Source organism: Alligator mississippiensis, chromosome 2, assembly GCF_030867095.1.
Source record: "Alligator mississippiensis isolate rAllMis1 chromosome 2, rAllMis1, whole genome shotgun sequence".
NCBI classification, from domain to species: domain Eukaryota; kingdom Metazoa; phylum Chordata; order Crocodylia; family Alligatoridae; genus Alligator; species Alligator mississippiensis.
The window spans coordinates 189,142,239-189,165,908 of record NC_081825.1 but is presented as its reverse complement, the minus strand read 5'-3'; the positions used below and the strand labels follow the sequence as shown (position 1 = coordinate 189,165,908).

General features: G+C 43.4%; 1 protein-coding gene across 4 annotated transcripts in view; it reads right to left on the bottom strand.

The window, feature by feature from the left end:
* KCNQ1 (potassium voltage-gated channel subfamily Q member 1) overlaps positions 1 to 23,670 on the bottom strand; it is a 583,123-nt gene that overhangs the window by 382,038 nt on the left and 177,415 nt on the right. Inside the window, exons 8-11 of one of the 4 annotated variants that reach the window (XM_014602362.3) lie at positions 17,174 to 17,269; positions 13,553 to 13,681; positions 7,817 to 7,958; positions 3,167 to 3,232 (exon numbers count right to left, since the gene is read on the bottom strand). In XM_014602362.3, the coding sequence (XP_014457848.2) occupies positions 3,167 to 3,232; positions 7,817 to 7,958; positions 13,553 to 13,681; positions 17,174 to 17,269 (433 nt within the window). The remainder of the gene's footprint in view (positions 1 to 3,166; positions 3,233 to 7,816; positions 7,959 to 13,552; positions 13,682 to 17,173; positions 17,270 to 23,670) is intronic. The other 3 variants (XM_019476842.2, XM_019476843.2, XM_019476844.2) reach the window with 3 other exon arrangements.

Here is a 23,670-nt window from a genome sequence, read left to right as displayed (position 1 = left end):
GGGGTGTCTACATGAGACATTTACTGTGGAATAGACTAATTAGCTCTGCAGTAAACACTGCATGTCTACATGTGCACCCCTATAAGGCTGTAGGAAACCAATTAACTCCATAGCAGAATAGTATTTGTAAATACAAGTAAATACTACCCTCATGCTCCAGCCAGCTGGGGCAGCATCTATGCATGCGCTGCTGTTGGTTAAAAAACCCTGCAGCAGGATAGTGCTTGTAAATACACACTGAAGCATCCTTGTGCAGCCAGACCCTCCACAGCACACTGAGCTGGCCAGAGCATCCCAGGGCTAGCAGGCCCAGAGCCCCATGTCAGCTAGGGCTGCTCTGACCCAGCTTAAAATACTGTGGTCCTGGATGCATGTTCAAGCAGTACATCCTGGGGTAATAAATTCTGGAGCAATAAGCCCCAGAGTTTATTGCTTTGCATTAATTGTATGCATAGACTCACCCAAGGAGCATTATCCTACTCCCAACAAAATTAGTAGAGGTTATGCAATGGAAGCATAATTAGGAATAATAAAAAAAACTTTAAAAATGCAACAAAGTTTTAGTCAGGTACTAGATGACTTCAAATGGCACAAATGTAGTCAGATTTTTACAGATGAGTAATCGAGTAAAAATTGTGATTACATCATCAACCATATGGCTACTCAAAATAAAAATTAAGTAAACTGCTTTTTAGTAATTGCCCTGTGAGAACAGGGACCCTGAAATCACAGGATGAAATAGAATTGGGTAGAACTATCCCCAGGATATATAATTTTACCTTAAATTAGGAACTCAATTAACACAGTAATGGCTTAGAGCCAATTTTAACAGTATTGGAATGAAAGTTCTATAGCAAATTATAGTAAATTCAAGCATCTGCTGTTATTTTTCTGAGTAATATCATCTGTTGGATTAATCACACACTGCTGCATTCCCCATCCATGACTGGTTATGAAACAAACAGCAGAAGAAGCCAGCTTAAGACATGCAACAAAATGACTTTAAAGGGCCTTATATAATTTTGCTAACCAGACTTCTTTGGCTTTTGCTAAATAAATTCTGAATGTTCAATATTCTGCCAGATGCAGACAAAAGCCAGGATTCTAAAAGTCTCTTTCCTCATTCCATACATAGTACATGCTTCTCTGAACATATTAGTCAAAGAAGGGGTGCCACCTAGCCATGCATTCCAATTATGAATGGCAATAATACCAAACATGAAACCACGTGAAGTGCTTACCAAGCACTCTACATTTTCTTTTCCTCATCTGAGGGATGGTATGTGGGAAGTCTTGAAAGAGCTGTTATTGGGTTGTAACAATTATTCTTTTGGTGCTGAAGGTGGGAAGGGGACAGAAATGATATTAAAAAAAAAAAAGAAAAGAAGAAATTTAAGCCAAATCCAATCCAATTTGAAAAATCTCTGATAGTAATGAGAGAGTTCACCAGGCATTATATATATTGCCCCCCTGCACCACTTCTGGGTTCGCCACCGAGCATGTGCCCCTCCCTCCCCCCCATGCTCCTGTGGGACGCTCCATCCACCCCACCATCACAGCGTTCACAAGCCGTGCCTGGTACCTCAAGATAGGTAGAAAAACCATTTAAAGCTGTGTCTATGGCCAAATCGCTGATTCTCCAAACCACTATTGAGTCTTCAGATTCGGATTCTGCTGAATCAAATCAGGGACAGTGATCCAAATCAACAAATCCAATCACTGTCCCTGATTTGAGCTGAATCCAAATCTGAATCGAATAGGGACCGCGTCGCATGCCCATAATATATGAAGCAACTGCCTACTTTTTGCCTTGATGTGCTAGAAGTCCCTCAGGGCTAATGTGTGGGTAGTCTTGGGCAGCACAAGGGCCCCCTCAGCATTCTCCTATCTCTGTGTTCTTTAACAGGCTTTCTGCTTGCAGAAGTGCAGGGAGAACCACTTCCAAAGAGTTTCTGTTTTTCCCACTCACCTGTATAGGCAGGAGAGGGTGGGAAGTGGGTCACTGATGCCCCCCACCCCTGACTCCAATGCTCCCCTGCTTATATAGTACTGAATGTCACATATGACACCCGGTATAGATCAGCTGAGGTTTATTCTCTCCCTTGGGCAGAAAAACCTGAAAAGAGACTGACTCCTAGAGTCACAAACTCCATCCCAGGCTATTCCAGAAACAGTGGAAGATGTATTGTCCCTTATTCTAGGCTCAATTTTCCAAAATCTTCACTTTTTATTTTTTAAAAATGTTAAAAAAACGTTAGTGATATTATTTTGGGGAGGGATCCATTTTTGTTCAGCTCTATAGTTTGCAAGCAATTTTTATACTGAATAAATTCAATGGAAGGTGTCATGTTTTTGAAAATGTAACAAAGCTGGACAAAATCAAAATGCAAACAGCAACAACAAAAAGGCAATGCTGTATTTGCAATGTTTTCCTGGTTTTTTTTAACCAGGTCTAACTAAGATGTTAAAATTGGGAAACAGTAGGATAAAGCTTGGCATAACTATTCCATTTAACTCAGCAGAAAACAATAGGGTTGCATGTAAAACAACAGTTTTGCTCCTCACAATGTCTGTGTGAAGAGATACGGATGATGGAGCCAGAAAATCAAACCAACACTTCAAACCACTTCAAAACAACACCCACAACCTTAGTTAAAGTGAATCAGAACCACTGCTGCCCCGGGCGGCCCCCAGGACCCCACGTAAGGCTGCTGGGGCAGGACTTGTGCTGACCCCAGCCTTCCCTACCTCCCTCAGCACAAGTTGCCATGTGCTAGAGCACGTGTGCAGGGGCATGCCCCGGGGCAAAAACCAGTGGCTCAAGCATGTGCCATGGGAAACGCACATCCCTACATGTGCACACTTGTCTGGATGTACCCATATAGATCTTTTTCCAATAGTTGAAATTTTTCCCTTGAGCATGCTTTTTTCATTCCCCTCTCCCCCGCCCAAATTTTTTTCACGCAAAGTGTCTACTTTCTACAAAACATCTCAATTTTTTGGTTAAAACACTAAAGTTCAGAACTCTATATTCTCTGCATGGGAAAAGGCTTACTCCCACTCTACCATTTTGTCAGACATAGTAAGCAAACTCCAAACTCTGCAGTGCAAGGATTTAATTACTGGTAATTGCAAAAAGGACAGAGCATTGAAATATGTGTTTTACCTGGAGAAGAAGGAGCACTGGAGGACTGTTGCTCTGCAGAAAGTGATGCCCAGGAATGCTGACGGTCTGAGTCATAGGAAAGATGTACACAACAAGAGTCAGACAGGAAGGAGGGGGAAAAAGAGACAGTTGGAGAGACATTCACATGCCTTTAATTCAAAGTCTGTGTTGGGTCTGTCCTCTTTAAAATTAAACAATAGAAAAATTGGGAAAGAAACTTTTATTAAATTCTTAATTAAAATGCTTGCATGTGTATTCCAGAGCTTATTTAAAACTAACTTACCACTAGGGGGAGGCATTTTGCCTCCTAGAACTATCCCTGTGCACCGCAGAAATAGGTCTTCTGCAGGTTACTGTCCTCAAGTGCCTGACCTGTTCTGCTAGACAGTGTGACTGTAGCTCTGCCTGCCCCCTGCCACATTTGTGGTATGCCTGAGCACTACCTCCCACAAGTGGATAACCACAAAAGGAGTAGGCTCTCTTTTAGGGTTTTAGTATTCTTTACTACTGTGTACAGTAGGCATCACACATAGTTAAGTTTTTGTACAATAGGAAAAAATGGAAGTACTGCATGCAATTTAAGTTGCCTGATTCTATTTTCAAGTGCTTATAATTTTTCCAAACTTAATTTTAGCTGAACATCTGGGGGAAATTTCAATCAAAATGTTTCAGCCAAGTCTACAAGTAAGGTTAGGGAAAATGTTTTTTACTTTTTATTTTTATTTTTTACACTTGTTTTTTCTAAAAGTCCTGCTGATATCATATTTTGGAGCAGAGATTGTATATTTATCAGAGGTGTTGCCTTCACTTTTGGGGTGCACATTTTCTTCGTCCCATGAGAAATCTGCCTAAATTAACTCAAATTATGAGACTATGGCTGCTGACAGATCCTAATTTACTTGTACAATTGAGATCTAACAAATTTTATGCCGGATCCCCAAAATCAAGCTTCCTGCCATAGAAGGTCTTCATTTATGGTGTTAATCATATCATACACATGCTCCGTCTCCTCCTCAGCTCCTGTGTACTGACTAGACTGACTAGCCTAAGGCTGCAATGGCTGGACAGAACTATCTCTACATTTTCTCCTCCTAACTCCCAAGAGCCCTTGTACAGCTTGTCACTGGAACTATGGGCAAGGAGACTGTCTCCCTCTGCTCTCAGTGTTTGAAGAAGCAGCCTGATTACAAAGCAAATGCAAAAACAAGGTGAACAAAGGTAGGAAGAGAGCAGCCTAGGACTGTGAGGGAGTTGGAAGACAGCACCAGATAAGGAATCTTGTGGATCGGGGAGAGGACTCAGGGTGGGCAAATGGACTTGGACAGAGAGACAGGCAGGGAGACTGGGACCAGAACCCAGGGGGTAAAGACTTGGACTGGTGAGCCCAGAGAGGTTCCATTTTGCCTGATACTCTGTTTGTGCAGAAAACAGATATATAAAAAATAAAACCAGTAAACAACATACTTTCTCCTAACCTCACTTTCAGAATTGGCTGATTAGGTCGTAGGGGAAAAGATGGGTGGCCATGTAATTAAAGACTGGATCACAATGCATGCAAATGAGAGGGCCACATTAAGTTTACACAGGGAAACTTAGTTCTGCATTTCTTAACTTCTGAGTGCCTCACTTCGCTATCTTAATACTTTTCTAATATAGGTGTGTGCATAGTAAGTATTTATGCTGAGCACAGGGATAAATATACTCATTGCTTTTCTGTCTTTTTCTCCCCTAAAACTATTGTGAGAACACTGCTAGCTGAATTCCAATGTCTACCAAATTCACTATGTGGCTGCACCGCAAATGTAAAATTAATTTAAATTGGCTGGCAACCTTCCTCTAGAGAATTTCCCCAGTGTTGCTAATATAAAACAGGCAGAAATGACTTCACTCTTCCTACTCCTCCCTGTCCTCTGCTTGTTCCACCACATCTGTCATCACTAGATATGCAGCATTGCCTCAGGTAAAGACAGCAAGGAACCTTATTTTTAGAGTGTGGAGGTAGAGGATTGGGCAAGAGAATTATTCTGGTGGAAAGAAGTTTCATTTTGCTCTGCTCATGCAAGTCAAAACTCTAGTGGAGGTTCAGGTTTAACTTAAAACAGGGGTGGTTAGAGAGGAACGAAGAACTACAACATAAACACTGTTACCTCTTCATCTCCTCTGCACCAGAACTCTTATGCGAGTAGAGTGAAGAAATCAGCATTGTATATTTTTGGATAACATAACAAAAGTCCTAGAGTCCCTGGACCAAGTTCTCTGTTATTAAAGTCAATGGGATTTTTTCCAATCTTCAAAGTTTGCACAGTTAGTTCCATAATAGCATGCAACTCCTCACCCTCACACCAAAGTGTTGTTGTGTTTTTACAGACCTAACTCTAATGCTAAACCATGTTGGAAAGATTCCTTGTTAAGAAGGCTCCTACATGCATCCTCTCAGAAAAACCCACATATGTATGGGGACTTGAAAGGTCAATGACTCCAGACTGGTGTTGTTCCCATAAAAAACATGGTTTATTTAATTCTCAGGTGCCCATCTCTATATGAATGCCTCCATGCATTTTTACAGGTGCAAGCATTTATGCATGTAATTTCTGAATGCATAATATAGTAGATCAAGTCTGGAAATTTTGCTGGTACTCTCATCGCTCTGGTTAGAAAAGTGCAGTTTGCCTAAAGGTTTGTGGGCTCAGTTACTAGTTGTTTGATCACTTCATGATGGAGTATTAAATGCACTTGATTATGATGCAATAATGCAAGAGAATGGATGGTGTCCAGCACTTTATAAACAAGTAATTTATAAACAGGCTTCCTGCTTTTCTGCTTCAGTAATGAAATTGTGATTGTGACCAGATGTGCAAGGTCTATTTTAGTTTATCACAGTGTCTTTGGTAGCAAAGGAATTCTAGCAAGCTGTCACTAGGCACACACAAAAGCACTTCAAATAATGTTACATAGTCATAGTCTGGCATGCTGAAGAGAAATTAATTTTCTTCAACTTACCAAGCAATTTTAACATTCCTGTTTTTCCTGTATACTTGTAAGAGTTTTTGAGAGGAAAGAACACAGATAAAAAGAAGATAAAATAAGTGTCAGAAGAAATGGAACACTTTAGATTGACAGCTAAAGAGCTCATTCTGAAGTAGTATTAGTAATTCTCTCCACAAATCACATTGCCCTTTAATATGTTTAAGGATTCAAAATCTCAGAAAAGGGATTTGATAAATATAGGCTTTCATAAAGCTTGCATATTACACCAGTTGGTGAGAAGATATTTTTCAGTGATTGGCCCATAGAATCAAGTCAAAGTTTATCTGCCTTCCAACCACTAAACCATTTGAACAAGATGTAATTGTTAATCATTCAAAAGAGGCCCAGGAAGTCTGTAAGTGAAGAAAGATTGTAAAACAGGACAGTAGTGCACCCAGAATGATATAAACAGTTGAGTCCTTCCTGAACTATAATATGCCTGGTTTCAATTAACACTCTAATCATCTCATTATAATGGCCATAGCATGTAGTCAAGTCAGACAACTTTATGAAGAAAACATAAGAGCTTAAAAATCTAAATGATCTATAAAACGTACCTTTAAAATAGTACTTCATTTGCTATGAGCATTTTTTACAATACTTAAAACGTAGAAATTAACAGTCTCTAATACAATATGCTTTAAAAATATATATACTGTAATCAGTTATTTTATGTATGACTTCTAACATGCCTAAAAAAGACCGTAATTACCACAGAACTATAAAACTTTCTTCCTCCCTTTACCTACCCAAAACCCTTATAAATGATGAATTACACAGATGGCTCGTATTTATTTCAAGTACATATAAAGCACTGTCACTTTCTATCTAAATATTTAATTTATAACCAATAAATTGCAAGAAGGGAGAGGTCATGGTTGCGTGTCGCAGACCAGGAGAAGTTACGGGTTTATCAGTTCTCTGAGGCCAATGTGCAAGAACAGTGAACAACTTGATTGAACTTCTTGGAGTAGAGATCATGGGGACATAGTTGATAACTAAGACCCTATCAATTGAAAAGCAGGTGATTTAGGCACAGAGAAAGTAATTTTACTTGCGGGTGGAAGACAATATTTAACCTTAGCCTAAAAAAACTATAGTGGAGCATTTTCATTAAGTAAGTTATTGAACCTTATCAAGACCAGACAGGGGCAAAAGCTAGAGGAAAAAGTATTTCTGGGAAAGAAGAGGCAGCATATTCTACCACAAACCTTTCTTCTGGACCAGTAATTCTCAACAATGGTGCCGCAAGATGCTTTTTTACAGATGCCACGGAGTGCCCCACTATGTTAGTACTGTTATGTGTACAAACACCTACCCATAATCCACAAGTTAAACACAGGGATGTCAAATAGGAATAAAAAAAATTCTGACCTGCTGCAATCTTTCTGAGTTCTTTGCTACAAAAGAATTGCTCTGTTATTTTTCCCTAGTCAAAAAATGAGTGAAAGCTAAGACCTGGCATTTTCTGAAGGGTGCCTTGAATCTCATGAGGACTGCCTGGAGTCTAAAAAGGTTGAGAACCACTGTTCTAGACATATGCTGTTTTAACCATCTTAACTAGGATCCTGTGTGTAATTAATCAATAGTTCATTACTGTTACGTTATAACTGAATTTCTTACCAGAATTGTCATATGCATCAATACTAAAGTCAGATTTCCTGTCATCCATCACATGGTCATAAGTGATGTGTGGCACAGTTAATACTTTATCAGGGGAAGAAGGTCCATTGTCCTTCTCTAGCTTAAACTTCTTCTTTTTCACCTAAAAAATGAATACAAATTAGATTGGGGTTGGACTAGATGACCTCTGGAGGTCCCTTCCAGCTGTATTTGTCTATGACTATATATGATTATATGACTATAAGACTTCTTGGAGCCACTCTAATTAAAGTGCCCCGCTGCCCCCACCTCCTGGAGCATGTGTATAAATGCCCATAAATAACAAACAAGCTTAATTAGGATAACCGGATCAAAGAGGTTCTCACCATTTGTATTCACTAACACCCTCCACTCATGATAATTTTTACAAAAGTTGGAAATTAATCCCAGCATCCTGGACCAATTCCAAGTTGAATAATGGCATTCTGCTCACCTATATCCACCCCCTGCAATTTCTGTTGAATTAAAATATTCACTTTCACTATCTGTCTGTAACAGAGTGGTTTGTCCCTTGAAAGGGAAGCAGAGCCTAGGACACATGAACCCAGTTCCAAACCATGGCCTTTTACTGATAAATGCTTTGTTGGAGGATCAGCCATCAAACTGGGAATGGGGGGTGGGGAGGGTCTGGCATTTTCACCAGGGCTAGGGTCAGACATTCAAAAAGCCAGAGCCTGAATTGATTCAATCTTTGTAGGTAAGTCTAACCTGCCTAGATTGAACCAATTTGGAAGTGAACAAACATTTCCTCTGGACTGAGGAAATGCAGGCACATGCCTGTAGTGGCTCAGGCCAGGAGCCGGAGGACACTAGAGTGCACCCTCAGCTGCAGGGAAGCTGTGCTGGGCGGGGCATGGCTAGCTCTGGCAGTAGCTTGAAGTGAACTGGCCAGGAAGGGGGTTTAATTCCCTCTTCCCTGTCTGGACCCAAACCAGTCTGCCTGGGCTCCCTGCTCACTGCCGTAGTGGCAGGTGTGAGGGCATGACAGATGCCAGCCAGCATGGCCCCCAGAGGCATAGGGGGCAGTGAGGGGGTTTATTCCCAACTCCATCCCCTCTGCCCCTGGGAGACCACAGGGGGGCCTGCACGCCCCAACCATCACCGCCGATTGCTCCCTGCATGGAGGCAAGCAGTGGGATAAGCTCCCTCTCTGTCACCTCTGTCAGATGCTGGGGCGAGCAGTGGCACCAGTGCTTGGAGGGGTGGCCACAGCCCCCTAAGGCCCATTGCCGCTCACCCTACGCAGTTTGTGGCAGCTCTGCCCGTCCCACTCCTGCCCACATTGTGCCTCCCCCTCCCCCCGGTCAGGAAGAGGCTTGTGCTCCGGAAAGCCATAAGAGGGGCTGAAGCCCCTGTCACAGTCGCTCCCCCCTTGCCATTCCAGCGGCAGGGGTGGGGGCATGGCCAGAGGCTGCCTGGCATGGCGCCCTTAGGTGAAGGGACAGGGATGGGTGTTATTCCCCCCTCCCTTTGGCATCTGGCTGAAGGGGCAGGGAGGGGGCTTATGCTGCTGCTCGCCCCATGCAGGTGATCAGCGGTGGTGGTCAGGGTGGGCAGACCCTGCTGCAGTCCCCCCCGGGCAGGGGGTGGAGGAGGAAATAAACCTCCTCCCTGCCCCCTCTGCCTTCAGGAGCTATGCTGGCCAGCATATGGCCAGATCCCTGACCCTGCTGCAGCAGCAGCAAGTGGGGAGCGCCAGGCAGACCCCAGCTCAGGTCCAGACAGGGAAGGAGGAATTAAACCCCCTCCCTGGCCAGTTCACTTCAGGCAACCGCTGGGGCTGGCCAAACCCCTGCCTCTGGAGCAGTGAGGGAGAAATGCCTGGCAGGTCTGTGCTGGTGGGACAGGGGAGGGAGGGGGAATAAACTTCTTCCCTGCTCCCTTTGCCTTAAGGGGGGGCAGAGGTGGGCCAAACCCCCACCCCTGTCCACCTGTGCTGCAGAGGTGGGGCCAGCCCTGCTCCACTGGAGCAGAGAGCATAGCCCCACCCAGGGCTGCAGAGCATACTGGGATGCTGGGAGACTCTGGTTTAACTAAAACCAGGAAGGGGTCTGAGAGAGAAGTTTGACTTGAGCTCAATCTATCTGATACTACTTTCAACCAGGTTTACCTCAAACTGGTTTCAGCCATTTTGGAACTGGTTTATGTGTAACTTCTGTCCCTAGCCCAGGTGACCACGATGTCTCATGTAAAGTAGCCAACTTGGGGGATGATTAGCAAATTAGCTCAGGCAGAATGGAACTCAGCATTGGCTAATTTGCCCTCCCAAGAAACTGCATAAATGCATCTGCTCTGAGTGTCATACTGCTGCAGCTAGACTGCTACTAGTACCCAGGCTAAGTGACTGCAGTACAGACATACCCTATAATGCTCTGACTCAACTTTCAGAATGAGAATCAGGAGCACCAACCAGTCTACAGTCCAGAGAAACTTGGAGGGAGTCTTCCTGGAGTAGAATCCAGACCCTAACTTTTCCCGAAATTTTGAATGATTGATTGTGCTAAATTAAATATAATATATTTACAGTTATACATTTAATATACCTTTCCCATGTAAAATATATATAGTATTTGATAAGAATCCAAATTTGAACATAAGATCCTTGAAACTGGAAGCAGTTCAGCACCAGATCTGAATAGGTCCAGGTCTTTTATATGTATTGGAGGTTGGCAATTGCAAACTGGACTGAGAAAAGATTTGTGGTTCAAGGCTGAATGCTGAATTGTGTTCAGATTAGGTAGCATTGACTGTTCTGGTGGCATATCAGACTAAAATAATGGAAATCTTGCAAAATTGCTTGTTAGATTTTAGCTGTATTCAAACCATAACCTTAAAGTAGGCCTCTGTTAATTGCAACCAAAGCTACAGAGGCAAGATTCAGTGGGTTATCACTGAGGACTGAATCTGCCCCTCTGAAATTTGAGAGATTCTAATGTCAGAGTAAGGCCTCTCCTAAGAGACCAGCTTGTACACTTCCACTGGTAAAGGATCCAAAGCACTTTATAATCCTTAAGGAGTTGCTATATGGGATTCTCTTATTATTATTGTTTGTAAATCTGTCATATTTGCTTTTTTAAAGAATGGGGTAATTCTTAAAATTTCAGGCATCATCTTCATTAACAGAGCCATTGTGTGGAGGTAAAAAAAAATCTAACTTTTCAGTAACATATGTAAATTACCAACTTAAATCTATAACATTTTTTAATGAATAGGTATTGCTCTGTGTGCTCAGGAGCTACAGAGTCCTAAATCCAGCTATGAAACAAGACAAACTAATATACTACAGTTAATTTAGGAAAATTAAATGTTGCTGATAGGAAAAACAAGGTCATTATGCTGCCTATCTAAATACTTTTCCTGGGTACAAATAGGGTCCTCAAATCAAGAAAATTGTACTGATTTCAATTAAACAATGCCTATTTACATCACCTGAGAAACATATTTTTCCCTTCCCTGTACAAACTTCCGTGCAATGTTAAACAGCTATGACTGGAGTGGATGAAGCAATACATAATTCAAATCATATTTGAAAAAGTTTCTTTCATTGCAAAGGATTCCAAAACAATATACACATGAAATATGACCCTGTTGTACCTGTTTCTGGCATTGAGAAAAAGGATCAAGCAAACTGCATCTGGGAAGAGGGACATTTTGGCCCCAGACACAAAGACACAACTTTTGTAAGAACTGCCATGGAACCATTAGAAGTAGTTCTTTAAGAAATATAGGCCTGCTACTTTCTGTAAAAAACAAACTTCCAAATAGGATGGTTGGACACTGATGTGCATATTCTGTCACATACAGTTACGATATTTTTTCCCATATAACCCAACCTCAAATATAACACACCCTATTTGTGGAAGGCCAAAGAAGGAAAAGAGATCTTACCTAGGAGTACAAGTAAGTACCTGGGGTCTGGGACCTCTGGGACTAGGGGCCATGTGCTGGGGCTAGAGGCTTGGGAGCCACTGGTTGCATGCTGGAGCTGGGTATCAGGGCTGGGGGACTGGAAGCTGGGGGCTACACAATGGGGACTTGGGGACTGGAGGCCACATGTTGGGCCTAGGGGCTTTGAGGCTGTGCTCTGGAGCTGGAAGCAACACACTGGGGTCTTGGGACCAGGTGCCAAATGTCACATGCCAGGATTGTGGAACCATGACTAGGGGGCTTGAGAGCTGTGCACCAAAACTGGGGGCTTGGGATTTGAGTGCTACATGCTGGAATGGGGGAACTGTGGGGCAGGGACCACATGCTGTGCACTGGGACTGGGAGTTTGGAGGCAGTGCGGCAGGGCCCAATCTGGCCATGGTGATGCCAGGGCCACATGGCAGTGCTAGGTCCAATTCAGCCATAGTGCAGCTGGGGGCAATTTGATGGGGACTGATTCACTTGCACCTACCCCTGGAGGCCAAATGGTGGGGTTGGGCCCAATCTGAATATGGCAGTACTGGGGGCCGTGTAGCAGGATAGGCCCAATCAAGCCATGGCAGCACTCGAGGCCATGCAGTGGGTCCAACTCTGCCACAGGCCAAGCATGTGCTCTAGCCCATCAGTTCTCAACCTTTTGCACTTACATCCCACCTACGTAAGGTCAAAAAATCCCAGTCCCACCAGTTGAGGGGGGAGGTACCCCCAGTGGCCAACTGAAGCATGCAAAAGCAAAACCAAAGTCCCACCATGACACTTCCGGTTTTACTGCCATAACCTGAGTCCCACCAGTGGGATGCATCCCACTGGTTGAAAAACCCTGCTCTAGCCTGTTCCCGCATGTTGCTGGGGTGGGAAGCTTCCCATGGGTCCAGACACTTGACAGCAGGGCAAGGGGCTAGCGGGGGTGTGCAGAGCGGTGGCAGAGTTTATCTGTTGTGGCTCTGAGAGCCACAGCATTTAATGATGCAGCTGTTCTGCCTCTCCCTCCACCCCTGCCACTAAGTGCCCGAACTCATGGGGGGCCTTTTCCTCATATGCAACCCAATTTTCCCCAGTTGGGGGAGTAGGTTATATGTGAGAATATATGGTAGCTGTTTCTACATTCAAAGTTAGGAAGACCAAGAACATAGGACCTTTTTTGCTCTGAAAGAATGGTCCACAAAGCAGACATAATTTTTTCTTTCCAAATTTCATCCAAATCATGTTAATTGAGTAGGACTCAGTTCCTCACCTAGCAAGTTATTTATTATATTTATACTGTATATAAACAGTTGTGAATCTTTAACTACATATATACTTAATGTCTAAGTGGTCCCAAAGGACCTATGTATTTGTACACAAGATGTTATTATCAAAGGATAGGTTAAGCCATAAAAATAATGTGTGATCAGTAGCACAGGTTGGTTTATTTTTTACAAATGGAACTTCCTTCACTGAAAGTTTGTATGTACCTTTCTGTTGCTCATTTTCAGCACTATACATTCAGTTACTGATTGACTGAAGTGAGTTATATCACTGCTGCTCCCTCCCCAAACTTGACACCTATCAAAATCAAATCAGTGAACCACATCAAATTAAGCTATAGTTATAAATGCTTTATGAAGAAAATCCCAATGCTGATATAAAAGTGAAACTTTAAGACCAAGTAACATCCTGAAATACAAATACAGTTCACTGTTTTTGGAAAAAAAGCAGATTCAATATAATCTGTATAGCAAACATATTAATGGAACTACCAAAAGAAGAAAGAAAATCAAGATTAGTTACCGATACCATTACAGATTTCTTTGGTTTTGGACTTGGTGACATCAAATGATAGTTCCTAGCAGGTTTTCTTATGTATATTTTCCACGTAGAAGAATCTGGGTTTTCTGCTGCATAACACCTCCACGCAGTCTAAAATAGTTGTTAGAAAATAATTACTATAATAAATTATTTGTTACAGTTTTTTGTTAAAACGCAAATTCTATAATTTCTTCTCTACAAATGTAGAGTAGTTTGCCATTTGAAATTTTTGTGGAAAATCCTCATTTAGTAACTTAAATCCAACTAGTTTAAAACAGTTTGAAAACCATAAAAAAGGGAGAAAATGTTCTCCTTTTTTAAACATATCATTCACTTGCAATAGGTTAAGTGGGTGCTTAAAATCAGGCAACTACACTCTCAATTAGTCAGAGGGAGCTCAAACCTTTGAAAGTCAGGCTTCTCATATAAGCGGTATCCTAGGCACCCAATTATTTAATGATAGGCATCCAAATGGCACAGTGACCCAATTTTTATAGAAGTTAGCATCTTCAAGTTCCACTTCCTAAGTATGAGGACACAGGTGGCTATTTTGAGCACCCAAGTCTGAAAACGTAAAACTCATTCCATAAGAGGGGTACAACAGAACTGGAGCCAAGAAATATGTATATATCTCAAGGTACTAAAGCCAAGCAAGGTTAAGCTGTAAGATAAGGGAAAGCACTATGGTTGCCTACAGACGTTTAGGGCCCACATTCTAACTCATGGCGCTTTATACAAAGCACTATAATTTAGAGATCACCCCCCACCCCCGGGCCTAACAGACATTCACCTGTTGAGGCAGACCACCCTGGCCAGCCACTGGTACTCTAGCAGCCTCCAAAATGTCCCTCTCCCCAGCCCCACCCCCATCTCATCTCCAGCCACAACAAAGCCAAGCTGGCAGCTATATGCTGCTCCTGTCAAGAGGCTTGGGTGGGAGGCAGAGGAAAGGAGCCCTCCTACGCCTGGCTTGAGCCTCTTGACAGCAGCATCAAGCAGTTGCTAGCTCAACTTTGCCATAGCTAGAGCTGTGAGGGGAGGGTTGGAATGGAACCTCCTCGACTTGTGGACCCCCCAAGCTTCCCCAGCTGGGGTACTGGGAGAAGCCAGGCTCGGCCCGCGAGATGAGTGTGGTTCTCTTCCCCCACCCCCTGCACAGGCCTCTTGGCAGCTGCCACCTGGGATTTGCTGTGGCCAGAGCTGGGTGTATAAGATGGGGTGGAATGGAGCCCTCTTATCTCACAAGCCCAGCCCAGCTCCCCATTCCACCCTGCCACCCCTCATAAAACTCCAGCCATGGCAAACCCCAGCCAGCAGCTGCATGTTGCCCCCTCCTCTTCCCTAAGGCACTCTGCTCTACAGCAACTTCATCTAATAGTTGATTTATCGAAGGTTAAATTTTCACGATTGTCTATTTTAAAAGCACTCTGTATCTGTGAACATGTGTTATGTCATGGCTATTGGGAGCTTTCAAAGGCCAGATCACACAAATAAAGTAACTTGTGTAAACACCCTATATAGCACAGGCCTTAAGATATGACTAAAATAAATAAAAATGTTATTTTTCAAAGACCTTCCATCAGTCTAATTTCAGTGTTTGACTGCATCTTATTTCTGTTGCCACAGCTTTTAAGCCAGGAGTCAGCACCTTACACAACTCAGAATTCTTTAAAGCAATCATAGGATGAACCTTGGGCCCCTTGCTTTGAGAACAGGCCCTAGTTTTATGAAGGAAAAGAATAAAGGAGGGCAGGACTAGAGAATATCAGAAGATGGATAAGTCTAAGGTAGGGAAGAAAATGAAGGGAAGTGAATACAGGAAGTTGGAAAATAAAGAATCTAATGGTCCACCTGAGGGATGAATAAAATTTTCATTAACAGGGTTGTGAATTGTATACAGATGTTAAGGAATAAATGGGCTCTATGGGGGAGCAGGAAAGAAGACAGAGGGAGAAAACTCATTTCAACTGTTTTGTCTTGTCTTTAGATAGTCAGCATCTGAATGAAGTCTGCTTTTTGCAAGAATGGTCCTGCTTAGCCAGACCACAGATTAAATTTCCTATTCCACTACATTTTTGTAACAACTCCTGTTCATACCTCTTCACTCCTAGTTCAAAGCCCTCTTCCATCCAAGCAGACTCTTTTCATTTCCATAGAAACTTTTGTTTGATTTATCTGAGCTGGAATCTACTTCTCCTTCCAACATGAGGAGGGGCATCTGATGCCAAAAAACTGGTCCAACAGCTCTCCTAACTATATGGTTGGTCCAATAAAGATATTACAAAGGAGCCTTGCTTCTCAAACTGTGCTACAAGCAAATTCCTAGATTTAAACCACCTCCTGCATTAATCTCTGGATTCCTCAGATTACGGTCCAAATGTACAGCTAACTTGCTCTTTCTAGAAAAGGACTCAGCTGGGACTCCAAATTTGGGCACTGCTGAACTTAGAAAAGTTCATATGAAGATGAAAATTGCATGGTTGTGGTGCTGGTCTACACTTCTCTTGTGCTCTATCTCTTTTATCCAAAATCATTTAAGTTTCCAATGTCTGATAAGGACATCAAAATAAGGACATGCACCTGGGAAGCAGTAACAATTAAAAAATACGAGTAGTTACCTTGGGTGAAATCCTGGCACCACAGAAGTCAGTTCCAAAACTCTCATAGCGTCCACTGGAGCCAGTATTTAACCCTATAGTTCTACCAGAAATAATATCTGGGTCTTGCATCTACAAGAGTATCTAAATGTTACATGGCAATCCCCCCTCAGAGCAGAATTTTTTGAAAATAAAATTTTGCTTTGGTTCTTGTATCATGAATTTTTTTTTAAAGTTTGTACCAAAAGAAAACTTTGCATATTTGACTCTGCTCAGATTCAGATCAAGATTTTTCTGAAAAGAAAAAAAAATGCTTTCAATGGAAACGAGGTATGAATCCCTGTTGATCTCTTATTTCACTAAAGAAAGATCAAACAACAGTACTAGTGTTCATTCTTACACAACTCATATCAAACCATCAGCACCTCCAAGAAATTTGGAACAGTGGGCACCTACACACATGCAGTGAGGGTGCTCTGACATGCTGTAATTACAGCATGTCATAGCAGACTCAATTAATCGAGCCTGCTGGAGTGTGGTAATTACCGCGCTCCAGCAGACTCCAAAGTCACATATATCAGCATCTCCGCACTGAAAATGGCGGCAGGGGTGCTTTAACTAAAGCTCGTCCAATGAGCTTTAGTTAAAGAGCCTCTGCCACCATTTTTCAGCATGGAGATGCTGATACACGTGATACTCCGGGCACTTTAATTAGAGTGGCTCTCTGAACCGCTTTAATTAAAACACCCTCCTGGAGTACGTGTATAAACACCCAGTGGATTTAAAACGCATGCTACACTTTGAAAATGAAGATTCCAAATTGCTCTGTCCATAATTTGTACACTTTGGGCAGGAATGTCATGCAACTACCTAAAAGACTTGCACTCCCAATTCCCAAATAAATTTTTAAAGGGGACTGGTTGTGGAAATCCCTTGGACAGCTTTGAAAACATGAACCTAAATTGAAAGGGCAAATGTAAGAACTGAAATGTAGAAGCCTGGGTACCTGAATGAGGGAGGCAGCGGCTGGAATTTGACGGTTAAAGTGTTTCTGCCTTTGTTTCTGTTGCACCTTTAGGGCAAAGCCTGAACCGAGAATTCCCTGTGGAAAGAAAGAAAACAAAGATCTCATTTTTAGAAGAAAAAAAATATATCAACACCCTGGCTAAATTACTTCATATTAATATAAGTTTTATTCAGCATCATAAAACAACCAAACTAATTATTTAGAGGAAGTGACTTAATAGTGCAGTAGTTTTGTCACGGTTGGCATTACTTCTCAAAGCATAAAACGTTATTGCTATTGCAGCCCAATTCAAGTCTGTAGTCTTTCTGTCAGAGTCTGTAGGATCCTTTCTATTGACTTCAACAGTTTATAGCTCAAATAGCTAGTGAATCGGCATACATGGTATTTCTCACAGTCTGAAAACCACATAAATGCTTGTGAGAGAAAATAGTAGAATCTGGGAAAGTACTTTAACCTTGGCTTGCCTAACTTTCCATGTAATGAAAAGTCAGTTATTGATGTTCTACAGTTTGAGGTCATGAGCAAACTTTTACTGCATTGGGTTTAGAAAATTTGGTCCCATGGTTCTCACCAATGACAGCACCATAGAGACTAGTGTTGATGGGCCACAGTTGCGTTTATCAGCATATCATCTGATGCCCCTCAGAGGCAAATGATCAAATGGAGGGTTTGATCATACATGCCTTCATCATCCATGTAAGCTGAGATGGTCAGGTACCTTTTTAGGCCCAAATGGGGGAACTCATGTATCTAGGCACATACATGTTTTTGTAGCTCAGCTGATGGAGAGGAGTTAATCTAGTGTTTAGTAACTAAACAGTCAAAAAGTGCTCAGTTAAGTGACTTAGCAAATACTGTCAAATAATAGTAAAATATTTAAGCATTAATTTATTAGAGCAGTGAAGAGAGAGGCTTTAATCTCCAGTCAGTTATATATTTATGATCATTATAAAAAAGAATTGAGATAACTATTCTTGTGAAACAATAAATTAAATTCTAAAAAACTGTCATGAAACTTTATAACTATGAATATTAGGTAAGTGTAAATGTGAATAATATTCAAGACTGAACAAATTTCTTTTTCCTTGGATTTTATCCCAGCACGCCACCAAAAATAAAATACCCACAGCAACTATAAAAGACAAAAGTCAGCTGTTAAAAAAGTTATACCAAGTAGGCAGCAAGCCAACTCTTTGAGCATTTTGCAGTTTGCAATTTGGAGATGCCTGCAGTTATACCAGATGGCCAGTAGGATAAGCTTTCTAATGCTGCTTGGTACCAAGTAGCTCCTTCAGTCCCAGTTGGCTTAATGTGGGGAAGGGCTGGAGGACCCCTGGAAGAGCTCACAAAAGACAAGGAGAGGGTGCCTGCTCCTAAATGGAGCAAAAGTGTGTGTGTGTATGGGCGTGTCCTGATTTCTGCAGGGCTAAGAGATCAGGAGCACTCACTCCTGCCCTTCCTAACAGATGATACTATAATAAAAAAGGTAGGCCACCACCTACACAAAAGCATTCTTGGCTTCAATAAATACTTGACAACTTTTAACTGTGGTCAAATAACAAGCAGTCAATTAACATTATCTGATTGATCAATTAACTGGCTTGCCAACCCTAGGTTAATCTGGATTGCTTTTTGTGATGTAGGCACAAGTGACATGTTGCTCTCCCATAAATAATAGTTGGTTTTTCTACATGTAGAAAAATAGGTAGTGTGCAGCATGGACAAAAAGAATGCATGGTGTCATTCAACCTGAAAAGGACCTGAGGTATAATAAAAATCCTTAATTTTATGAGTAAGCATGGTCTAAATCATCTGTTTAGATGATATCATCTCTATGGTAATATTTAGTATAGAGTTTGATAACCTGGCAGTAAAAAAATTTGAGATCTGACTATACAATGTCCTTTAACTATACAAATTGGAGAATTGCAACAACAGTGAATAATGGCATCTGATCTTCCCAGTAAGGTAGACAAGTACAAAATCAGTTGGATACCCTGGCTTTCTCATAAATAACTGTGTTGCTCAACAGTAGATCTCATCTAGAAACTAAAAGGAAATGTATTTTGTGGGCGCAGACAGAAGAGCAGCTCCTCATTGTAACAGAACACTTTGCAGGAAGTGTTCTCAGTCACAACAATCTCCCAGACCAAACAGAAGCTCACTGTTGGTTCCAGGGGGGAGGGGAATCTAGCTACTGGCTGCAGCCTGCAGGTGGTTTCCCTTAGCAATGGCCCCTCCTCCCTGCAAAGCTGCAAAGTTTTCAGAATGGAAGAGGGGAAAGGAGTCAAAGGGAGCTCATTCCAATATATCTGCCCCACCATCCAGTGGGGGTTGAAAAAACCCCAAACTGAACTCCCTCCACTCCCTTCCCCCAGGTATTCAGAAAACAGCTTGGAGGCTGACAGACAGGAAGACAAAACTTATAGAAGATGCCATGTTTTGATACCTCTTCATCTGAACCCTCATGCAATGAGATTTCAGATTTTCACCGAATCAGCCATTTTTGAAGCAGTCTGCAGCTATGCACTTGTGTTTGGTCATAGCTGTATACCACTTTCTGTGGGTAGATCAGGAGAATATTGTCACTTATGTCTGTGCCCAATGATTCATTTAAAAGAGGTCACAGTGGCGATGATGTTCAGACAAGTGAGCAAGATAACATGTATTTTCAGAATTAAAAGTTTCTACTATACCCTAAGGCCCCTTCTAATTCTGTTTCCATGATATTTCATTTCTTTTCTTTCAATGGGACATAGATTCCTAGGAGCCTAGGATGCAAATTTGTAGAAGTATTTAGCCACTGCTATCAATAAGAGCTAGACGCCAAAACACCTTTCAAAAATTAGACCTCGAGTCAGCAGTGATTTGGGCTCCTGCAAACCAGATCCTAAACCACCTCTAAAGTGCTTAAAACTGAATTAAGTGAAATGTAGGCACCCAAGTCACAAAGAGAGATCCAAATTCACTTCCAGTGGGCTTCACCTGTCCCCCAAAGGTAAGCGTGTGTTTTCTTCTAGGTTGGCAGATCTCCTCCAGGTGGCTTTAAACTAGGCTTGCTGGGGGGAGGGGAAGATGAGGGCGGGGGAAGCTGTGGACCACCAAACCATGTGGCACCCACAAGGACAGCCCAGCCTGAAGAAAGAGAACATTGGGAACCTGGCAAGCCGCGGGGCGGCCAGCACTATGGCACAGGTAAGAAACAAGAAGGTAAGAAATAAGGGGCCCCTTGGGACTCTCAGGACTCGGAGCGGGGGGGCAGCAAAGGCACCTGTCGCAGGGCTCAAGTGCCTATATACTAATGCTAGGAGCATGGGAAACAAGCAGGATGAACTAGAGCTCCTGCTTGCACAAAACACCTATGACTTAGTAGGGCTAATGGAAACCTGGTGGGATTCATCCCACGACTGGGTGGTACATATTGAGGGTTATAGATTGTACAGAAAGGACAGGGTGGGGAAGAAAGGGGGAGGAGTTGCGCTCTATGTCAATAAGCAATATACATCGACCCTCATCGAGACAGAATCCAAGGATGAGGAAGTAGAAGGATTGTGGGTTAGGCTACATGGGGGGCAAGGAGAAAGGGATTTGGTGGTAGGGGTCTGCTACAGACCCCCACATCAAGGGGAAGAAATAGATGCGGGGCTCCTGAGGCAGCTCTCAGAGACCATAAAAGCTAAAGAGGCGGTAGTCATGGGGGACCTAAACTACCCAGACATCTGCTGGGAGACACAAACGGCAAAGTCCCACCGCTCACGCAGGTTTCTAACCTGTGTACAGGACCTCCACCTGACACAGGAGATACATGGTCCCACTAGGGGGAATTCCATACTGGATCTGGTATTGGCAACGGGGGATGACATGGTAGGGGACCTACAGATCGGTAGCCATCTGGGGGACAGTGATCACCTAATAATAGAATTCACCATAAGACGTCGAGTGGGTAAGGTAACTAGTAGGGTGAAAGTGCTAGACTTTAGGAAAGCTGATTTAAATGAACTCAGGCGATTAGTCAAGGACGCACTGCAGAGTAGGAGTTTTGAAGTGATGGGAGCCCAAGAAGGGTGGCTGTGCCTTAAGGAAACGATCCTTCGGGCACAAAGTGAGACGATCCCCGTGCGACGTAAAAGAGGGAAAGGGGCCAGGAGGCTTCCCTGGCTGACCACAGAAATCCAGGGCAGCCTAAGGGCCAAAAGGGGAGCACATAAAAAGTGGAAACAGGGAGAGATCACCAAAGACGAATATACCTCCTCTGCTCGTGCTTGTAGGGAGACAGTTAGACGGGCCAAAGCTACCATGGAGCTGAGGATGACATCCCAAGTAAAAGACAACAAGAAAATGTTTTTTAGATATATAGGGAGTAAAAGGAAGGCCCAGGGAGGAATAGGACCCCTGCTAAATGGGCAGAAACAATTGGTGACAGACAGGGGGGACAAGGCTGAACTCCTCAACGAGTTCTTTGCCTCAGTGTTCCTAAGAGAGGGGCATGACAAGTCTCTCACTGGGGTTGTAGAGAGGCTTCCATACGTAGATCCTGAGGTGGTGCAGAGTCACTTGGAAGAACTGGATGCCTTTAAGTCGGCAGGCCCGGATGAGCTCCATCCGAGGGTGCTGAAGGCACTGGCCGACATCACTGCAGAGCCACTGGCGGGAATATTTGAACGCTCGTGGTGCACGGGCCAAGTCCCGGAGGACTGGAAAAGGGCCAATGTGGTCCCCATTTTCAAGAAGGGGAGGAAGGAGGACCCGGGCAACTATAGGACAGTCAGTCTCACCTCCATCCTTGGCAAAGTCTTTGAAAAAATTATCAAGGCTCCCATTTGTGAGAGCCCGGCAGGACAAATTATGCTGAAGGGAAACCAGCACAGGTTCGTGGCAGGCAGATCATGCCTGACCAATCTAGTCTCTTTTTATGACCAGGTTATGAAATGTTCGGACACAGGAGGAGGGGTGGATGTCGTATACTTAGACTTCAGGAAGGCCTTCGATACGGTATCCCACCCCATACTGGTGAACAAGTTAAGAGGCTGTGACTTGGATGACTACACAGTCCGGTGGGTGGTGAATTGGCTAGAGAGTCGCACCCAGAGAGTCGTGGTGGATGGGTCGGTTTCGACCTGGAAGGGTGTGGGCAGTGGGGTCCTGCAGGGCTCGGTCCTTGAACCGATACTCTTTAATGTCTTCATCAGCGACTTGGACGAGGGAGTGAAATGTACTCTGTCCAAGTTTGCAGATGACACAAAGCTATGGGGAGAAGTGGACATGCAGAAGGGTAGGGAACAGCTGCAAGCGGACCTGGACAGGTTAGACAAGTGGGCAGAAACCAGCAGAATGCAGTTCAACAAGGAGAAATGCAAAGTGCTGCACCTAGGGAGGAAAAATGTCCAGCACACCTACAGCCTAGGGAATGACCTGCTGGGTGGCACGGAAGTGGAAAGGGATCTTGGAATCCTAGTGGACTTTAAGATGAACATGAGTCGGCAGTGTGATGAAGCCATCAGAAAAGCCAATGGCACTTTATCGTGCATCAGCAGATGCATGATGAATAGATCCAAAGAGGTGATACTTCCCCTCTATCGGGCGCTGGTCAGACCGCAGTTGGAGTACTGCGTGCAATTCTGGGTGCCACACTTCAAGAAGCATGCGGATAACCTGGAGAGGGTCCAGAGAAGGGCAACTCGTATGGTCAAGGGCCTGCAGACCAAGCCGTATGAGGAGAGACTAGAGAAACTGGACCTTTTCAGCCTCCGCAAGAGAAGGTTGAGAGGCGACCTTGTGGCTGCCCATAAGTTCGTCACGGGGGCACAGAAGGGAATTGGTGAGTATTTATTCACCAAGGCGCCCCCGGGGGTTACAAGAAATAATGGCCACAAGCTAGCAGAGAGCAGATTGGACATTAGGAAGAACTTCTTCACAGTTCGAGTGGCCAAGGTCTGGAACGGGCTCCCAAGGGAGGTGGTGCTCTCCCCTACCCTGGGGGTCTTCAAGAGGAGGTTAAATAAGCATCTAGATGGGGTCATCTAGACCCAGCACTCTTTCCTGCCTATGCAGGGGGTCGGACTCGATGATCTATTGAGGTCCCTTCCGACCCTAACATCTATGAATCTATGAATCTATAAAATCACTCAGGCACGTAAATTCATTAGACATCTCCATCTTGGCCTCAAAACCTCTTAGGAGGCTTGGCTTAGACTACTGCTCATGCTCTGAAGCAGCCCCGGTCACTTGTGTAAGATTGTTTGAGCCAGACCGGAAGCAGTGGCCATGGAGGAAGGCAGGCAAAGCAATGGAATGGAGTTCCTCCTGCCTGACTGGGATAACTCAGCTGCAGAGAACTGGGGAGAAACTATAAAAAGAGGCAAAGCAGCTTACTGATGAGACTGGTAAGTGGAGAGAAAGGATTCAATTAGAAAAGATTCAAGTTTGGGGTTTTTTTCTTGTTTTTGTTGGTGTTTTGTTTTGATTTTGTTTTGTTT